The sequence below is a fragment of the Aythya ferina genome (assembly GCF_964211825.1).
Source record: "Aythya ferina genome assembly, chromosome: 7".
In the NCBI taxonomy this organism is placed as follows: domain Eukaryota; kingdom Metazoa; phylum Chordata; class Aves; order Anseriformes; family Anatidae; genus Aythya; species Aythya ferina.
This window is the reverse complement of record NC_140302.1, coordinates 23227412-23248012: the sequence shown is the minus strand read 5'-3', so window position 1 is coordinate 23248012 and position 20601 is coordinate 23227412. Positions and strand designations below refer to the sequence as shown.

At 48.2% G+C, this 20601-nt stretch overlaps 1 protein-coding gene across 2 annotated transcripts in view; it reads right to left on the bottom strand.

Annotated features, from left to right (window-relative positions):
* HPSE2 (heparanase 2 (inactive)) overlaps nt 1-20601 on the bottom strand; it is a 97326-nt gene that overhangs the window by 74482 nt on the left and 2243 nt on the right. The window contains exon 3 of one of the 2 annotated variants that reach the window (XM_084526597.1): nt 10212-10373. The exons of the other annotated variant lie outside the window; for it this stretch is intronic. Within the exon in view, the coding sequence (XP_084382723.1) occupies nt 10212-10373 (162 nt within the window). The remainder of the gene's footprint in view (nt 1-10211; nt 10374-20601) is intronic. 2 annotated transcript variants of the gene reach the window in all.

Below are 20601 nucleotides of genomic sequence, written 5' to 3'. Positions count from 1 at the left end.
CACGTTCAGCCGTGCGGGGCATACATTTCCACAGGCTCCCACATTTGTCTCCCACCCCTGGCGCACCCAGCCCCAGCACGAGCCTCTGTAAAAGCAGACCGCAGACCGCGGGTGGAACTTGGAGAACCTCCTGTTTCCAGGATTTTGACCCTTTTCTCAACTTGGAAAAGAGTTAAAGAATTTGATTAACAGTGCATGCCACAGGCTCCTGTCCCCACGGCGAGGGGCGCGGGCAGAGCAGCAGTACAGGGGTGTTCGCTGCATCCCTCACATCCCCCATCCTGAGCCAGGAGCACCAGGAGCCACTAATGAAGAGAGCAAGAGAAAGCAGTAAATAATAAATGAGCGGACAGATGGAAAAGGGGTTAGCATGAGCAACTGGAGAACAGATCCTGGGAAGCCAACCGCGTTCCCACCAGCAGGCAGTGCCCCCACCGAGCAGCACAGGCAGGAGCCCGGCTCTGGCTGCAGCTCCTCACCCCCCACGCCTCTCCCTTCTCCTGTTTTCTCCACGTCTGAGCCCAGCCACGGAACACGGGGCCGTCAGATGCATCCTGTACACCACAGAGGAGGCAACCACCCCGCGGACATGCAGTCCTGATTTCCAGCTGCAAGGCTCTCCAGCAGCACATAAATACCGGTCCTGTTATTTTTCTCGGGGAGAAAATATGTTGGGATGGTGGCTGGAGCGTTAAACCTGGTGATACTCCTCCAACTGCAGCACGATTTGTTGCTGTGTCACAGTTTGCTAGATTTTTTTAATTTATTTTTTAAACTGCGGAGAACTTGGCACACAGTCTGTCCATAGAGGCAGCCTTGGCTCCAAATGGGCACTGGAGAAGAGCTAGTGAAGCTGGGCACGCTGAACATAATACCAGCCAGAAATACATTCATGAGGTGCTTCAGCTTCTCCAGGCTGAGAAAAATTCTATAAGGAAATGATTAGGACAAAAAACTGCATAAAAGACTATTTAAACTTTAAGTGTTTTAGATGGCCAAAAGCAGCATATTCCAGCACCCATGGATGAAAACCCATCCTTAAAAAGTGGCATAGACAGCTAGAAGAGCAAACAAAATAAGCTACAATTATAAAGCTAAAGAAATATCAACCAATTGGAAATTAAGAAGAGTAGAAAATTTACGAAGTATTTAAAGACGTGAAGAAAAATATAATATCTTGCAGAGTTATTAGTGGGAATTTAAATATAAAAGAAAGGGAAACATGAACAGAGATATAGGTCCGTTATTCTGTCCACATTACAAAATTACTGACTAAGCTACAAAAATATAAATATAAGCACTTTGTTTTGGAGGAAAATATATGATGATGAACTAATAAGATGATGTACTTCACAGTTTATTAATAATTGAGAGATGTGTTAGATAACATCTGCTTTAGATAAACACAGTTAAGTCATCTGCCCTGGATAATTTGCACCTCTGAGTACGCTAAGGAGATCTCTGACCCATTGACGCTAATTTTTAATAAATCTTGGAATGCCAAGTAATTCTAGATGGGTAGAAGAGTGCAAACCCTGTGCTGGTATTTAGCAGGACAGGCTAATTGCCTGGGGAATTGCCACCAGTCAGCCTGGCATCAGACCTAGATAAATTAATTAAAAGATAATTTGACAATCTAGCGATAATTCATTATATTCATGTCTCAACTAATTGCCAGCCAACATACATCGTACAGAATGAAGTCCCATCTAACTGTTACAAGTTGATTTAAGAACTTGCATTAATAAGAATAACTCAGCATAAGTAGATGGCGAGAAGTGGCTGACACAAGAAAAACATTCATAGCCCGCTTCTGACCCCACATGACTCAGTGTTTTTATCAATAATTTAGATAAATATAAAATCCTTGGAGGCAGCGTGCAGATAGCACAAGCAGGTTAGTAAATAACGAACAAAACAGACCGCGTTCACCCTGTGATCCGATTTGTATGGCTGCATGGCCACAGTCCAGCAAGGCGTGCTTTAATGCAGCCAAGTGCAAGATAATACACGTACGGGAAAACAATACGGAGCTCGTATCGACAGGATGGAAAAGTCTGTCCTGCAAGGCCACAAGACAAAGGAGGAGCTACAACTGGAGTTTTGCAAAGCGGAGCTTGAGGAGCCAAATCTGTTCTACTTATGAAGAGAGAAAAGCAAAGGAGTGCCCCAAGTGCTGCACGTAGGCGCTGCACGGGGCAGCGAGAGGCAAAGCAAGATCCCAGGATCCTGTGGCTGGAAGCCAAAGCTGGGCCCAGGGCTGGCAGAGGGAAGCCATCAGCAGCACAGGGAGCAAGAAACATCCCATGAGAAGACCTGGATGATCCTGGGGCCCGGCAAAAAAAGCAGGGGTGAAATTCAGTCACGCAGAGGGCAGGTATAAAAACTCTGTGTAACATAAGAGTGGAAGGAGCCCAGACACTGGCACACTGGGGGTCTGCTTCAGGCTACAAGATCAGGGAGATCAGAAGCACGAGCTTATTGGGAGCATCTGAAATACAGAACCCGCTGGTAATTAGGGACCTTTAACTGCCCACACATTTGCTGGGAAAGGAAGACATCAGACACAGTCTTGCATCAAGTTCCTGGAATGCATCGAGGAAAAATTTGAGAGAGGAGACAGGAACAGCACTAGAAAGGAGGCTCCTCGAGATTTGCTTCTGATCAACAAAGAACCAGCAAAAGTATGAAGGTAGAAAGCAATGTGAGAAAGGCAGTCCGAATGAGGGGGTTTGTACTCGTTAGGAATGGAGGGAAAGTAAGAATAAAAGCAGCCTGTTGTGAGCTGAGCTGCAGCTTGCTCCGAGGACTGGCAAGCAGGATTGCTCGCTGAAGGAAAAGGGAGCTCAGGAAAGATGGTATTCTGTGAACATGCAGCCAGATAAGGCAAAAAAGCAAGTTTGGGAGGGGAAGAGGGGTATAATGAGAGCTAATCAGAAACCCCCAACGACCTGCAGCACACGAAGGAGAAGTGGAAGCTGCATCAGACTGGTATGGGAGAGTACAAAGGGAGGGCACAAGGGAATGGGGACAAAGCGAAAGAGCCAAGCGTTCAAAAAAGAAACTGCTCACAGCAAGGATCATGAACGGTAACGAGGAGACATTTGATAACTACATTAGTGGGAAGAGACAGACCAAAGAGTTCATCACCTCCTGAGCAGGGAGAAAAGGTTAATAGATGGTTTTATGCCACTGAACACGCCACAAGCCCTCCTGAAGCTGTTAGTGCGTGTCAGCCCTCCCCCCTTCACACAGAAATCTGTTTTCTGTTAGGTTTATGTGTTTTCTTTATTCTCCACACAGCACCCAGAAAAAGCTGGTTCTGGTAATGACATTACATATTAAAATCAACAATTATAGTTACATTATAAGATACACAATTTATAAAATATTTTCTCTTATGAGGCTTGTTAAATAGGATGGTAAATCGAATTTAATAAATGCAAAATATGCTGTAAGAAGTCACATTCCCCACAGTTACAAAAGAAATAACCAAAACAGATAATGAGAAAGCCAAAGTGTTGTTTAACAGACTAGAGAGTGTCACCTGAAAAAGAGATTCACCTTCCTGACCTCTCTCACACACACACACCGTCAGCACACAATGAGTTGTAAAACCACTAATTAGGGTAAGAGAAGGCAGTGGTCCCAGGGGGGTGGCTTGCAGCTGTCTCAGGAAGCAGAGAGGTATAAATTGGGACACAAGAAAGGTATTTCACAATAGCCAACAACTTGCAGAGCTGTGCATGGAGACAAAGCTGAAATGTTTCAGTGCTTTTGTTGGTTCAGACTTCATGCAAAATGATAACAGACCACAGAGTTAACGCAATTAAAAGCAGCAGAGTTCAACTGTGAGCTATAGTAGAGAATGAGCAGAAGAAAGATTACTTAAATGTGATGTTTCTAAATGGGCCTGAGGTCCGTCAGCAACTATCTTTGAAAATTTCTGGAAGACAAATGAGGTTTCAGAACACTGCAAAATGGCAAATATAAGTGGCTATGTTCAACAGGTTGAAAAATCAAGGAAATTGCAGGCCAGTCAACATTACTTCAATTCCTGGAAAAAAAATTTGGAACAAATCATCAAACAACCCATCTGCGAGAAAGGGCTGGAAGTAATAGCCATGCCATGTGAAGCCAACCTGCTTTCTTTTTGACATAGAAAAGGGGTCTCATATGTGAGATAGAGGCAACAGATGTTATATACCTTTACTTTAGTGAAGCTTTAACTTCAGTTCTGTATAATGTTTTAATTAGCAAATTAGGAAAATAGAGTCTAGATGAAATTCCATACGGGGAACACACAACTGGCTGGGAAACTGTACACAAAAATGCAGACATGAACAAGCAGTACCATGCCAATAAAATCCACGATTGTACAGGGGCACACAGACAGGAGTGTCACGCAGAAGACATTAAATAATCCTGTGGCTCTTCTCAGTCAAGAAAGAGCTCGGCACAACACAGCTCATTTCAAGGCAAGACACTTCAAAAAAAGCCCAGACCAAGTGGAGAGAGCCCAAGGGACACCAAGCAAACAAGAACCACAAAAAATTTAAAGAGCGCTGAAAGGGACCTCAAGAGGCAGAATCAGCCACGCATGTGTCATTCAAATTGAAAATAACATGGCCATGAGGAAAGAGCAGAAGAAAGGCAGTCGTTCAGCGTGCAGAACAAAAGTCTTAGGGGAAACATGATAACAAGCCTCAAATATGCAAGAGATTTCTGCAAGGAGGAAAGGAGCACTGTATGCGGCTCTGCTTGTCCACAGGGAGAGGACATGGTGTAACGCGCCTAAAGCGAAGCAAGAGATTTTAGAAACCTCAACCACACAATGATATAAATAATTACATCCTAGAGCTGACTGCTGCAGCAGGGTATGGACTCTCAGTTGCAGGAGGCTTAAGATTAAAAGCCACATCAGTTAAGTCTGTTAATGAGGATGTCCCAGAAACCAGCGCAATGCTGGTGCCCTGCCACCGAGCCCTGCAGCCTGCTGGCTTCACACACACGCGCCCGGGATCACAATATATTTCAGCCACACACCAAATGCCCTCGGAAAGCTGTGTAGAGAAAACAAACAGCCACTTCATTTCAGAATGAGCTCATATAAACAGCTGATAAAGGCACAAACCCACTTGGTTACAAGAGAATGTTTTTCATGGTGTGCTTGCCAGCACCACCCCCTCAGCTCTGATGCTGACATCTCCGAAGACACCTGCAAGCCATCTTCAAAAGGGACTTTGCCAGTCACTATCTACAGCCCCAGCACAGATATCACTTTTATGACATATTACAGTTTTTCTGACCCTTTTTCCTGGAAAATCCTTCTGTTTCAAGGCAATTATATTCTCCCCCATCGGAGCTAACAATGTAATTGCCCCCCTTTTGCTGGCATGACTCCTCCACCAGTACCTCAGTTGCGTTAATCAATGAGATGAACTCAAGAAAAATGTTTTCAATGTGTATTTAGCTTTGAATGTTGCTTTTCCTGTGTCAGCTCTGATAAAAGGTTTGAGCCCCCAGAAGTCCGTCTGCTTTTCCAAAAGTATTGGCTGGTCAGATAAACAACACTGCCTCTCCTTATACACCTTTCCCTGAGCAGAACCCAGGTACAGCTGATTTGTCATGGAAAAGGCTAGAAGATGCCCTCTTGAGGTCCTTTTCAGATCTATTTTGTATGATGCTGTGGATAATGTGTACACCATAATGGTCTGTGATGGAGATGAGGGCAGGCAGCTTGACCTGAAGTCAATAACCAGCCTGTTACCAAGCCTCAGAAAGTGGGAGAAGGGGAGCAAGCACAGCACCAAGCACCCTGCCACAGCACCCTATAAAACAGTGTTGATACACAGAGCTGCTGTGTTGATCACATCATGTTCAGGCTGGTCCAAAATAAGGTGTCAAAAAGGGAAGAAAGCTGCACTTACCTCTGCAAGGAGCCCAGAGACCCTCCTGGGTCCAGTCTCACAAACCCCCCCTCCAGCCCCACAGGGTGTCCTCCATGGAAGCTGGTTATAAATTGAGATAAAACTATATGTCTGGGGAAACTGTACCAAAAAACAATCTGAGCAGCCTTTCTGTCTGGCAGACAGGCACCTAAAACACCTTCAGCCCCTTGCCCCACTCCCTGCACAACCCCTTGCAATGTCAGCCCCCAAAGCACCCCCCCAGCACCCCACAGGAGGGCTGTGGGCCCTGCCAACACCTCCTGCTCCAGGACCTCCATCTCCCAAAGCAATGTCCCTCAGCAGGAATCACAGAACTGCTGGCCACTAGGGGAGGCCCACATATGCGGGAAACACAAAAGTCACAGGTGCTTGACCTGAGCCATGCAATTCCCTGCCGCAGCAAGCAGGGTTCTCACCATCATCACAGGAGACGATAAAGGCATAGTGATGTATAAAATATGGCATATTTCTCTCAGTGGGGCTGGAAGAGACTCAGTGAGAGCCCTCAGTAGCGTGGGAACACATGTGGTGGGCCAGGAGCTCTGTGTACCTTGGGGAGGTTCTCCATCTCCTCTCTTGCTCCCTGCCTTTAGGGGCCGTGTCGCATGATGTGGCAGGGTGGGGGGCTCCCACCACACACCCTGAGGTTGTTTTCCTGTCTTCCCGATGCAGATGTGGGGTGGTAGGACAGGCTGGAGAGCTCTCAGCACTGTTCTCCTGGTGCAGGGAAGTAATCTGCTTTGCAGCTTCGACCAGAAGGCAGAGCAGAAAGAGGAGACGCTTTTCTGCTGTTCAGAATGAGGAGGGGGGCACTATTTTGTTTCCTCGGGATGGGAACTCCTGAAGGCAAGTGTACTATTTATGGTTCATCCCTGTATCTTGGGAAGCTCAGTTACACTTAACACTTCGTGCAAATACGGGAGGGGACAGTTTCTCACATATGTCTATTGACCTCCTGTGCAATTCCCTCTTCCATTAGGCTTAACAGGCTTTACTTAATAGCAGTACAGAAACCAGTCTGTGTGGTGCAGACAGTGCAGATCTCCAGTTCTTCAAAGCACAAATGCAGGACACCAGCCCAGCACAAACTGGCACCACAGATGGAGGGTTTCAGGCTTAATCTGCCAAAGCTCTGCCTGCTACTGCTCCACTCCTCCCTCCAGAGCACCACTAAGACCTGCATGCACTGAGTCTGCCTGCCCTGGGGCAGTTCCTCACACCTCACACACTAACAGCACAATGCTGTGCGGTCACCAGGGCTCCAAAATCCCCTCATTGTGACCTGGACTTTTCTCCTGAGGGCTGCAAAGCAAGGGAGCCTGCCGTGACTCTTGCAACTTCCACTCCTGCTGATAGGGGCTATAAAAGAAACACCTCCTGCTCTGGTTAGCTCGGCTGGGCAGAAGCAGAGAGGTGTTTGTAGGGAAGGGCTGAGCTGCAAGCAGTGGTTTCCAGAGAGCAGGCAACTCTGTGCACCCTCCCTGCTCCACCACGGGCTGGCCCGGCAGCACAGGAGATGCTGACGTGTGAAACGAGATACCTATCTCTGAGCAGCACGGGGAGGCAGCAAAGATTAATAAGCCTCAAAATGTTATACAGCATTTAAATAGCGCTGTCATGGATCAAAGACTATCACTCATCTCAGGCAGGCAGGCTCGGTAAGCCTGGAGAGATCACGTACAGCAAACAAATGCAAGATGCAAGAGAAAGCCTGCAGACAGGAGCAGAGGAAAGCTCATACTTGTCCAGAGAAATTGAAGTGGCCTAAGCCAGAGTCCAACATGTGTTCCTAGAGGAACAAGAGCCAGAAAGACTGCCTGGTTTCACTCAGTCTCAGTTGTGTCTTAGCACAAAAAGCACATTTTGCTTTAAGACAGCCTCTTACCTTGGAGGTACCTGCTGCTGGGAGCAGCTCAACTCCCGGTGCAAGGACACAACCCTGCCTGGTGGCTGGGACAGGGAGCCCACTGGGGACTATGTGCAACTGGTGGCTGTATTTGGAAAAGCCCCTGCTTTACATCAGTGCCCTGGGGACTGCAGAATCATGCTCCTCCCGTTCTAAGATCTTTCATTCTTAAAGACATTGGGATACTGCATGGAAGTGTGATGCCAATACCACTTGCCCACACTTGCGGTATGGGAGTAAGTATTCTCACAAGACTTTGGGCACAACACTCCATTTACATTCCTTTTGGTATAACTGAAGAATGGCAGGAACTAGCAGGAGCAGGAGCCCCTTTTACACAGAGGCTCGGGGCTGAATATTCCCTTGCTCTGGGTTGGACAATGGTGCTCAGGGTTGCCCACAGTGTATGCACTGCATGAGACCAAGTGACTCCTGGATGCAGCCCTCCAGGGGAGAACCCTCATCTTCAGGGATCCCCCAGAAGCTCCATCCCTGCTCACTCATCCCCTTCAACATCCCTTCCCAAAACAGGTCTGTGTCCTCGCTCCCGAACCTCTCCTCATGTACCTTGCTGCCGACCTGGGGACTTCCTCCGGCACCGTACAAACACGTTGTGCAGGACAAAAATAAGTCCTTAAGCAAACTCTGGCTGATTGAATTTTGAAGGTAAGGAATGCCCTTCTGCAACAGATGTACAACCCCCTCTGCCCACCCCAAACACCAGATCCATCACGGAGAAGGGAAATATTTACACAAGTTAGTAGAGTTCCAGTTAAATATTATGCTTAGCTGTCTAGAGTCCATGTTCTCAGACTATGTCTATGAAATAAAAGATTAAACTTCATAACAATTATGAAGTTGCTCTGCTCACATTCAAAGGGAGTTAAAGGACATTAAAATAGTTCTTTGGGTAATATTACAGCGAAATTGTTCTCTCCCTCCTAGAGAGTTGGAGCTAAAACCTTGTGAACTCTCCTGTAAACACACTTGGAAAGGCTAAGAGCTGAGCTGATAACCAGGTAGCACCTCTGCTCCGCAGGTTCCGTAAAGTATGTGAGCAATGCCTGAGAGCTTTTGAAGCAGGGAGGGAAGGAGGATAGGGGAGAGCAGCTTCTCTTCTCGAGGGAAGTTTGTTTAGTGGAAAGTAAGCAAGTTGTCAGGGGAAAAGCTGACAATGTTGATTCCAGCAGTTGTACTGGGAATAAACAGCCAAGTGGATTACGTTACAGGGAATGAGAAACGGCTCTGAGGATCCCATTTAAATGCTGGGCTTTCAGGAATGATGCGATTCAGCCACGCTCCTGGCCCCAGTGCCCACCAGCCCCCGGAGCTGAGCCCCCTGCCAGCCCCGGTACAGCCATCCCTCCCCCGGGGGGGTCCCTGAGAGGTCGGCACAGCCGATGTCCACAGGGGTGCCAGGGCTCACAGGGACAGGGGATGGCATGGACCCATGCTGGCTTAGGGCTGGGGGCTGGATGCGAGGCTGTGCAGCACCCGCTTGCCTCTCCCAGCCAGCTGCGGGGGCCGCCACGGGGTCTGCCAGCACCCCCCCAGCCAGAGCGCGGGGCCCTCCTTCCCGTAAAAATGGGATGCCTCCCTGCCTTCCACAGGAAAGGACCCAGCAAGAGGGGAAGGGGATCGTGTTTGATTTATTAGCCTCTTCCTCCTTCTCATCGTCTGTGGCTCATCCAGCTGTAGTGATAAGAACAGCTATGAAAGGACACTGCTGGCTGCTGGGATCCCATCCTTCTGCCCACTCACTGCCTGAAGACATCAGTCCTTTACAAGCACCATTAAATGTGTATCCAAAATGTGGCAGTCTCCTCCATCCTTTGAGATTGTGTTCCCTGGATAATACAAACAGTTGCCAGAAAAAGAGTATCCTCTCAGCTCTGTCTGGGCCATTATCCCTTTATATTTGCTCTTTAATATTTACTGGGTTCACACAAAGTGCATGCTCTGAAAAAAAAAAATAAAAAAATCAGCTGCAGCTTAAAGGACTCCAAATTTAGTAATTGCTGCAGCCCCACCGACACGAACAGTTAGCAGGGAGATTTCTCCAGCACTTCACGTGCTGTGGTATTCTGCTTAGGTCAGACTGCGGAAAACCTTCTGTCCAGAGGCACCAAATCTGGAGTGTCTGCAGAGGTGCCAGCTGCAGAGGCCTTATGAGTCCACCATAATTTCCTGCAGAACCTTTCCCTCCCAGAACCCAGTAATCGTGGTCAGAAAGGGAGGCAGCCAGCGAGATGCTGATTCGTACCGAGGTGAAGCACCCGAGGGTTTTAACACACCTGTGAGTTAGCAAGAACTAGCCATAGCTCCTGGCTCCAGAGCTGGTCTTGCAGCCTTACCTGTTAGTGTGAGGTTGCTGTATGTGTTTGAAAACTGCTCCTTTAACAAAACCAAGTGCATCTGAGCTGCCTTTTCCCTCTGTAGCTCCAACATTATGTCAGGATGCTGGGCGATCTTACAGCCTTTCTGCTTATCCAGGGCAATGTCACTGCGAACAATGTCTACAGCAAAAGGGAAAGAAAAAAGGGAGATGGCCAAACCTCAGCTTCCATTTTCACCAGACGCTTGGATCAGAACCAGCCAACATGACAGCCACACAACCATCACTCAGCATGAGCAACCCAAAAAAAAGGGTCCAAACCCCTTGGATCCACCTAGCCAGTGAAACTCCTCTGCTCAGGTCTCCTTTTCTCCCACGGAAAGTTCATGTCATTGACTTTAAGAGGCTCACACCACCTTCCACCCCTTCCATCCATCACCTGCCTACCAGTTGAGCTCTTACTACTATGACCCCTCCCTTGCTAGAAAGTGCAGATGTCTCCCAACAATATTTATATTATGACGCTGTTACTGGTATGTTTAACACTAAATAATGAGAAAAGACTAAATCCTGTTCTGGTGACCCCCATCTTCCATTTACTATGGCTTGACAAAGACAGCAAAGAAGGCTTTTCCTTGCCCTATCTATCCTCACTGCAGCTATCACAGCTGCAGTTCACTCAGCATGGCTCTTTGAACAGGTCTGTACATACTTCTAATTCCTGACATCCAATTCAGAAGGCAGGAAGCTTACCTAACAATTACCTTATCTTCATATGAGCATTTTTAAAGTCATATTGTGGAATAAGAATGTGATATTCCCTCTCCTAGAACAACTCACCTGCCAGGGAAATGCAAAGCTGGGGATAGCAGGGGAGAACAAGAATCAGATAAGATGTGGCCAGTCTCTAAACAGGGCAGGGGTACAAAACAGTCTTTTTGAGACCATTTTCTGAGCTGAAGGAACACTGTAATGTGCTCAGATCCAGAGGCACCATATGTTGTACCAAATTCTTACAAAACCTTAGGCAGCCAGCAGTGATAAGGAATGATGGAAGTTGGAGTCCTTCCATTGCATTGCATGAGGTCACCCTTTGCGTCACAAGGTTGCCCTTTCCTTGGTTTAATTCCCATCTAGCTAGAAGTTTCCGAAGGAGCTTATCATCAGAAGAGAGACATTTCTTGCTCCACATGCATTCTCCAGCTCCATTATCATTATGCACATCAAGAAACACCGAAGCTGTTTCCAATAGTGGTGCTCCTGTCTTTCAAGGTGTCAAGCCTGAGGCTGTGCAAACCTAGGTTCCAAACTCTGCCTTGGGCTGACAGAGAACCCCCTCCGAGGGTGACATGGAGGGCTGGAGGCCACACTATCTGCATTGGACCAAAACAAGTTTGTCCCCTATAGGGATGGAGGGAATTTCTTCAGGTCATGCCTTGTGGGTCAGGACAAACACTCAGCTCACCTCCACACCAGGCAGGAGCAGGACTCCAGGCCTGCCATGGGGGTCTATAAGAGCCTGGCCAACCTGCTGACTTGTTTGCTGTCAGATGATGAGGAACTGAAGGCTAGGAGATCCAGCAAGGGGATTTGGAGAGGACAAGCCATTTCTGTGAGGTTTGCAAAGACCCCAGAACAGTTTTGATGGGTTTGGTGAAAAGGCAGACTGATGTCTCCTCCAGTGGGACAAAAAGCTTCCTGGATCAGAGAAACTGTGAAGAAGGAGAGATCTGCAGGGTGCCAATGTGAGCTCTTGGTCCTGCAGCAGTGGCATAGCCACATTCAAAGAACACAGCCCTCCTGCTCAGGCGTGCTTTTGCTGCTCCTAAAACCCAGACCACAGCCCACATGGGCCCAAAAGGAGGAAGCAGTGGCCTGGGACCTTGGGCCCTGTCGCTGTGGTCAGAGGCCAAGGCAGCACCTTGGAGAGTGCAAGGAGACATGGCAGCAGTCCTGTGTGACACCTCCACCCCTCTCTTTGGGGACCACGGGTCACAACAAGCACATGCTGGGGAAGGGACAGCCCTGCATGCACTGTCTCCAGAAATGAGGGGCAGGAGCAGTGTTTGGGTGCCTGTCCTTAGGTGGTGAAGTTGCTGTAATAGGAATTAGCACGGGGATGGCAAACCCCATTGAGACAAATCCCCAGTTATTTTACAGAAGCTGAATGCTGATGTGGTGGGGGGAGGTGTGAAGGGCATGGAAAGTGAGGACACTCTTCTGGAGGTCAGCTTCATGGGGTTCCCAGAAAGCTGCCACTGCAAAAGTGCAAGAAGCAGAAAAAAAGGCATTTGGTGGTCCCTGCTTCTCAGGCACAAAGGCCCAAGAGATTTGCCCAAGACCTACATCTGGAGGTGGAGCCCACGCTCATCATAGCTGCAGATTAAATGCTGGGTGGATGCCTGGGATAGAGGGCTCCTCAAAGGACTCAATGCCTGGTCACAGACCAGCAGCATCGAGGGAAGAGGGCTGGCAGGGCACAGCCACTGTGAAAACTCAAGGGAAACCTCAGCAAGAGCAACCCAGGGAAAAGAACCCATGGCCAACAAGTCTGAAAGTAAACGAAGGGGAGAGATGTGAGGAGAAGGAGAAGGAGAAGGAGAAGGAGAAGGAGAAGGAGAAGGAGAAGGAGAAGGAGAAGGAGAAGGAGAAGGAGAAGGAGAAGGAGAAGGAGAAGGAGAAGGAGAAGGAGAAGGAGAAGGAGAAGGAGAAGGAGAAGGAGAAGGAGAAGGAGAAGGAGAAGGAGAAGGAGAAGGAGAAGGAGAAGGAGAAGGAGAAGGAGAAGGAGAAGGATCCCCCAGGAGACGCTGGGCAGGGCAGTCCCCAAACAGGACACTGCCTTCTGGAACATGGAGCAGCAATAAAAACAAACACCAAAAGTCGAAATGAAATTAAGAAAGGAAAAAAAAAAAAAAAAAAAAAAAAAAGAGAAGAAGAAAAATACCCAGCACAACAAGAAACCAAGCGTCTCTTGCCAGAAGTGAGAGAGAAGAACTCCAGATGTGAGAGCCCCAGAGGACGCCAAATGGTTTCCAAAGCCGGCAGCTCTGCCTCGGGAGGGAGCGGCCGGGCCGGGCCGTGCCGGGCCGTGCCGGGCCGGGTCAGTACCCTGGCCAGCTCAGCACGGCTCGGCTCGGCGCGGCTCTCCCGGGCGGGTCCCCGCGGCGCAGCCCCGACGGGGCGCTGCGGGCCAGCCCCGCTCCGGCGGGTCCCCGCTCCGGCGGCGGCGGCGGCGGCAGCGGCGGCGGCGCGGTGCCGGGCCCGGGAGCCTCCATGCGGTATGCCGGGAGCACACCCGTGTGGCGGCCAGGTGAGCTGCGGCTGCCCGGAGCCGCCCGCAGCATCGCCCCCCGGTCGGTCCCCGCGACAGCTCCCCTCTGCCCCGCCCGGAGCTCCCGGGACCGGCCGAGCTCCTGGCGCCCCCCCCGAGCCAGCCGCTTGCCCTCGGGGCTGGCGTGAAGTCGCTGAGGCTCCCGAGCAGCCCCCCACGGACGGGTGAGCCGGGAGAAGCGGTCTCATGGCAGAAATCCAGCAGGCACCGGGCAAAACCTGAACCCATTTCGGGTTGCCGGGCTTAGAGAATACCTACTTTTTAAATGAACGCCTTTAAAAGTGCTTTAAAACTCAGATTGGTCTCCCGGAGTTGTCATAAAGAGCCCACTGCCTACGAAATGAGGAGCACGGCTTCGATGTAGAAAGCCTAAAGATTTCTCAAGCCAGAAGCTGCATCCTCACCGTGTCTGTCTTCAATAGGCAATCCTCTGACAGATTCGTCTCATTCCTTTCCTTTAGATGGGAAAATTCCCTGACAATGAGTTCCACAAGTTATTTCGCACTATATAAAAAATCATATTTGTTTGTTTTATATGTAATAATTCCGCTGGATGCTCCTTATTTCTTGTGTAATGAAAGCAAGGAAATAATTATTCCCAAATTGTCTTCTCTGCATGCCTCTGAGTTCATAACATTTATCATATCATCAGTCATTTTTCCCAAGCTGAAAATACACTGATATCTGTGTCTGAAAGCTGTGATTTTGACTGCCTCCATCACCTTATCCTACACAGATGTATTCCTTGCACGGGTTCGTGTGGTCCCACTATAGCACAGCATGCTTATAGCCTAAGAATGCTCTCAGTGGGTTTCTTTCCTAATGCTTCCTAACAGTGATTCGCTTTATACTTCCTTAAGTGCATTCAGAGAACAATCCATAATAAATTCAAAACATTTTCCACGAATGGCAACAGCCAATTTAGAACCCAGTTGTATAGGAAGTCGCACGCATTTCCCCTGTTCACATTATTTTGCATGAATTATTTCTAATTCATGAGAAGATGTAGCATAGAAGGAAATGCAGAACTTTAAAAAAAAAAAAAAAGTAATGTTTTTTAGAGAATTTAGGATGCTTATTAGAAACAATGAAACATATAACCACAGGAATCTTTTGTCTCACCCATATAGCAGCAAATGGCTAACTAATCAGGATCTCATTGTTTGATTGCGCCATTTCCTGCAGTTATAAAGCAATTTTCATGCACAATTCTTGCAAAACAGTTTGAAATTTTACAAGAAAAATGGAGATAGACAGTCGGTCTTTGGAAGCACCTCCTGCACAGAGGTATCTCCCTTATCTCATGAAAGGTGATTTCTGTGGCTGTTTTTTATTTCCCAGGAAACAGCTAAGCATGGGGGCTCCTTCCACAGAAGCCCCCGCCATGCAGAGCAGGTTGTGGATCTCTCTCCGTGCTTACAGCCCCTGGGACCCAGCAGTCAGGAGGCTGCTGCAGAGCTCCCACCAAGATGTGGAGCTTTCTACAAGAGCCTGGCAAATCCCAGAGCACCAGAGGCCGTCAGAGGATCTGCTGGTCTTTGGGACAGAGTGTTTGCAATGCCTGAGCTGCTGTGAGTCTCCCAGAGGAGCTGTGTTTTAAACACTCAGAGGGTGAAAAAGCAATTGTTTCCTCTGTGAGCTCGGAGAGGACAGATGCCTAAGCTGCCGAGGGACACAGGCAGACAAACAGGTGCTCTGGGAGATCAGAAACAGAAGGTGGTTCCTTGAGTAAAGGACAGCTCGTTTGTTTGTTTATTTTTACGGGGACAAAAGGATGATTCAGCTCGTTGGGATACACCTGCTGCACTCAGAGCAGTTTTATGAGCTGGTAGAGCCAAGGCGGCAATCCCAGCCACAAGACAATAACCCTCACTGCTCTGCTGTCCTCATACCCCCGGTGACCCTCATCATCCTGCTCACTAAATCCACAGAAAAAACAGGTGCCTTATTTTCCTGAATTAGTGTTCTGCTGGTTTGGCAGATGATCAGAAAGGGGCCAGAGCCAGCAAGGCAAGCAGCAGCAGGACACAGCACAGAGCAAAAGGAAGGCACTGGGGACCAACACTTTTGGTGGCAGACACCCTAGGGATGACCTTCACCGGGTTCAGGAGGCAGTTTTGTCAAATTTAATCTGACCAAGACTGATGCTGCCACAGTCCTACCTTTCACTGCACTCTTTCCTTTCTTAGCACTTGCAGTCACACATTACATGGTTAAGGCATCTGCACTAGCTGGCGTGTAATCACCTCTCTGCCTTTCATGTCTGGCCTGAACTGACTCTTCACATAAATTCAGGCTCCAGATCCAGCAGACAGCAGGAACATGCCAGAAGGGGCAGGCAGGTAGGAGCAGCAGCATGCTGGCACACACCTCTGCATCCTTGACCAGTCATTCCCATGTTCTCACCCTGAGAACTCGGGGTCCAGGTGAAGGGAAGTGCCACTTGGCAAAAGGAGTAACTTTAACAAGCCCAAGTGCAGGAGGTAGAAGATGCCAATTTTATGCTGAAAGAATATAAAGGAATCCTCAGGTCAGTTAGCAGTTTACTGTCTTCCTTTCAACACAATGCCTAAGACTTTCACACATACTCTAAAAGCACAGCATCCTAGAAGCAGCCTGTGCAATACAGACTTGGCATGGGTGGAAGGTGGAATCCCCCTGCTGAACAAACCTCCAAGCTCAGGTGCGGTGCCAGGTATAGAAAGCTGTCTGAAGGAGTGGATCCCAGACTGAAAGGATGCCCACAAAACCCAGTAGCCAGGATTACACAGCACAGCACAAGGTTTCCCACACTATATGGCAAAATCTCCTGACTAGTATGGAAGGCATAAGGAACATGTCTTTTCCCAGGTTTTTGTGGTAATTGGCCATTTTTCCAGATGCCCTGTATCCTCTCCAAAAAAGGAAATAAAATAGAAGGAAGTAACTTACCAGCAATTAAGAGAGTATTTTTGAAATGTGTTGTCCATATGCACTTCAGCTCCAAAACTTTCCCTACGCACTACCTACAGCATGTATATGTGCTCCCTTTCCCCTCTCCCTCCCATGACCCACACAGGGCCACACTGTCGGTGTGTGGCAAGTGTCCTTTGGTCTTTTCTCAGCCACAGACCCCCAGTAGGCTGTGAAAAGATGAAGAAGTCCCAGAGGCCATGCACTTGGGCCAACACGTCTTGAAAAATTTCAGTTACAAGAAACTCCTCTTTTTCCCTTGAGTTTTCCTTTACAGCACATATGCACAGAGGGAAACTCTAAGCAATGTTTATGTCACCGCAGGTTGTCCAAAACTGGTCTCTTTCTCTTTGACATATGAGGCAGTTGAGGACAGGAGGCTTCACCTCAGCCTACCAGGCTCATGCTGTAACACCAGCGGGGAGCTTCCAGAACAGGCTCTAGGATTAGGATGGCACCTGTAGCACCCCTTGCTGAACCAACAGAAGAGACACCAGCTCTCCAAACCACCTGCCCGGGGATCAGACGTGTGCCTGTGGCAGGAGAGAAGCACCTCCAGCTAACAAAGCACAACTCTCAGCACAGCTGGTGAGGAAAAACAAACTCAGTAGGGCACACAGAGAGAAGCTGTATTGAAGGGAGACGCAAGTCTCTTGTGTCAAAAACCTTGCACCTCTTGACCAAGTGTCAAAAAGTCCCCAGTACAGCCCCACCTCCTGGTACCAGAGTTTGGCACACAATAAACTGTTTTTCTATTGTAAGCAGACATCAGGCAGGCCAATGTCATACCCCAATATCGGGGGCTTAGAGACTGACTGTGCAAAGCATGGGCTACACGGGTTGGCAGCCACCCAGTGCGCACTGTGCACAGGGATTTAATGTAACAGAAAATTCAGATAACCTTGTGATATTCCACAAAGTTCAGGAGATACATACGGACATGCTGCCATCAATGGGAACCCCATGCCCTAGGTTGCACCTAATCCATTTTTCACAGGCACCTGCTTTTACAAGTTCCTCTGTCAGGTATGAACAAATCTGCCACCAGGTGATGGCATTTCTGTGCCAGCTTTATATGCAGCGCCAAAACGAGTTGCCACACGCCCTCTCTGTGGGCACTGCAAGCTGCCGCCGCAGATCACTCACCGCTCTGTTACCCTAACTGCCCAGACATGACGGGTCTGGGGCGGGGTGAGGCTGCTCGGGGTTACAAAGGAAGGATGCCATACACACCTGGCGTTTTACAATGCATCCAGGTCCTTGCTTCCAGGAAGAATTTGTGCAAGAAAAAAATGACCCCGAAGCCTAAAGGGAATGCTTTACTGCAGGAAAATGAAGTATACTTTAGAAACAAGCAAAAAGAAACCACTATAACCCTTGGATTCGCCCACACTCTCTCAGGGAAAGAATTCAAGGCTGTAGAATAAGCTGTTGAACCACTAAATTACCACTGGTGAATCCATATCAGTTATGGACCTGAGCCCAGTTGTTCCAGCCCCACTCAGGTGGCTGAACATGAAGAGGAGATGAAACCAGGATTGTAAGGTACTACAGAGCACTCTGCTAAAGGCTGGGTCTGTTGTGCCAAACCCCAACAATTTTCCAGTGGCATTTGCCTGCCTGAAAGCTGCAGACCTAAGGAGACAAGGCAGGAGACTGAGCTGTGCTGGCACCTCACCTGTGAATCAGGGGGCCTCCAGGTACACCCTAAGAAGGTACCATCTAAGCTGATCCCTAATGTATCTACTCCTGACATACAGCCTCCAAAAATTACACAAACATCCAGCTCTGTGAAGTGAATGGCTACACTTTGGTGTTTGTCACTGCGTGTGTTTGAGGGTGGGAGGTGGTGCTTCCTAACCCAAAGCACCAGTACCAGGTACAACTGTAAGGTGCATTTTTGCCCTTTGAGTATAGGAGAGAGAGAAAATTAAAAAGGCAGGTGAACCCAAAGGAAGACATAGGTAAAGACAATTTTCAAAAGGTGGAGGTGTGCATGATTTTAACAGTTTGAGAGGGAAATAAATGTAAGTTTACACAGAGGGAAAGAGTTGGGAGAACCTCTGAAAATTTCAGATCATCAGAAAGGTGAGGCACTACAGGGATTGAAAGACGATCAAAGGCAGCAGTGAGGAACCTGATCTGGAGGGCAGTGGGGTAGCAGAGGAGGATTTGCAGTGCAAAGATCCCTGCCTGGAGATTCATTCAAACTCTAGCAAGCATTGCCATTGTGCAGAGCATCCATGAAGGATGCTGCAAAGCAGCCCTGTTGTTGCTGCCTGCATGAATGTCCCAGCCAGCGCATTCAGGCAGCGCATGAGCATGCAGAGGTGCAGCGTGAGCACCTCTCACAGAAGGTGCTTGCTAGTTCTCAGAGCAGCCTTGTGTACATGCCCTTCACCTCTGCCTCTCAGCCCTGCACATTACTGAGTTGTTGCAGCTGCAAGGAGATAGAGGAATATAAGATGTGCGCTTCCCTTCCAGTTATGTGCGGGCCACGTGGAAACACAAAGCACGGGAGCATCCATGGGGGCTGCAAAGAGAGAACAGGCTCTGGGTTCACAAGCCTGGAGTCTGTCTGCACCCACAGGACAAACGTGAAAAGAGACAATTGCTCAAAGCAGAAAACAACTCAGCTATGACTTGTCACACCACTAAAAATCACCAAGGTTATGTGTCAGGCTTAGACATTCACAGATTTCTTTTAATCTCTCTTTTTTAACTAACCAAGCCCCATAAATTCTTTCCTGCACCCATGCCACTAAAGCTTAGACAAGAAATTTCAGAAAATAGTTGCTGGCCGAACAAAAGCACACGCACAGAGAAAACAACCCAAAGCACCCCAGATAACTCGGGAAGGGGGAAGGGAACTAGCAGGGCACTTGCTGGCTTTTCCCATGCTCAGATACTGATTGCCATCTTTTTCTGTGCTGCCTGCTCAGCTCACAAGTTCTTCGAAGCAAGGGCAGGGTTACACGTTTGTGCATGCCCTGAGCCCAAGCTGATCCCGGACAAGCCACAGATGAGGGAACGAAAACCAGAGCAGCGCTCCGAAAGGAGAACATGGCTGCTCAGATCCAGTACAGTGGGGCAGAGAGCTGCAGTGGCATCAGGATTTCATTTTGGAGAACTGGATCCCTCTAGTGAAGCACTCGGTGCAGCCTCAGCACAAAAAGATGAGAGCTACTAGCAATTCTAGCCCCGGAGTTTGCACACAGATCTTAAGAACAAATAAGAAAGCTTTGCTTCCAGGCAGGAAATCCCTTTTACCACACCTTTCTGATTTACACTGATGCTTGATACACACCACATGTGTCCCCTCCTTCCCTCACCCACATTTGCAATGGTTCTGTTCCATATTTAAGTGATGAAAAGTTAAGACCTGTGGTTACAACTTCTATGAGAAGCTTCATTCTGAAGGACTGCTACATTTCAACTTTATTGCCACGAGGCTAACTGAAAAAAAAAAAAAAAAAAAAAAAAAAAAAGCTTTCAGTCCTTCCCTAACATGAAAGCTGTTGTGAAGACATTTAATAAGTGTAAGTTCTCTCCTGCAAGTTGTTGAAAAATTGACCTTTGGGCTGAAGTAGGAAAATTTATTCCTACAAAGGTTTTGTATGAATCCCATCCACAGTTTTATGCGCTACACTTAATTCCTCCTATCCAAGGTGGCTGCAGCAGGGTTGGTCAGCAATTGCTCCACAAGTTCATCTCAGTAGGCAAAGCTTACAACAAACCCTTCACGGGAGATTTGTTACGAGAAGGAAAAGTAAAACAAGTTATAACATCGGGACTGCTCCGGGTCAGAGACCAGGCAAAAGAAGGAGCACACAGACTTACCCACCTGCCTGCGTGTGGGACTAGAGGGACGCTCACCTCGCCGAGATCAGACATTATGAGGGGGAACAGCGGGAGGGAGAGCCATCAGAAAACTGGCAAACGCATCTGCTTTTTCCATTCAGCACTGTGCTGCTGACTAGATCTCTGCAAAACTTCCTCTGTTCCACAGAACTGCCCACTGGGATCTGTCTGGCATTAATTGGCCTTCAAAATTACTTATGGAAATATCTTCAGCTAATTTTTCTAAGTCATAAGTAAGATTTTTATTTATTTTTTTTTTTTTTAA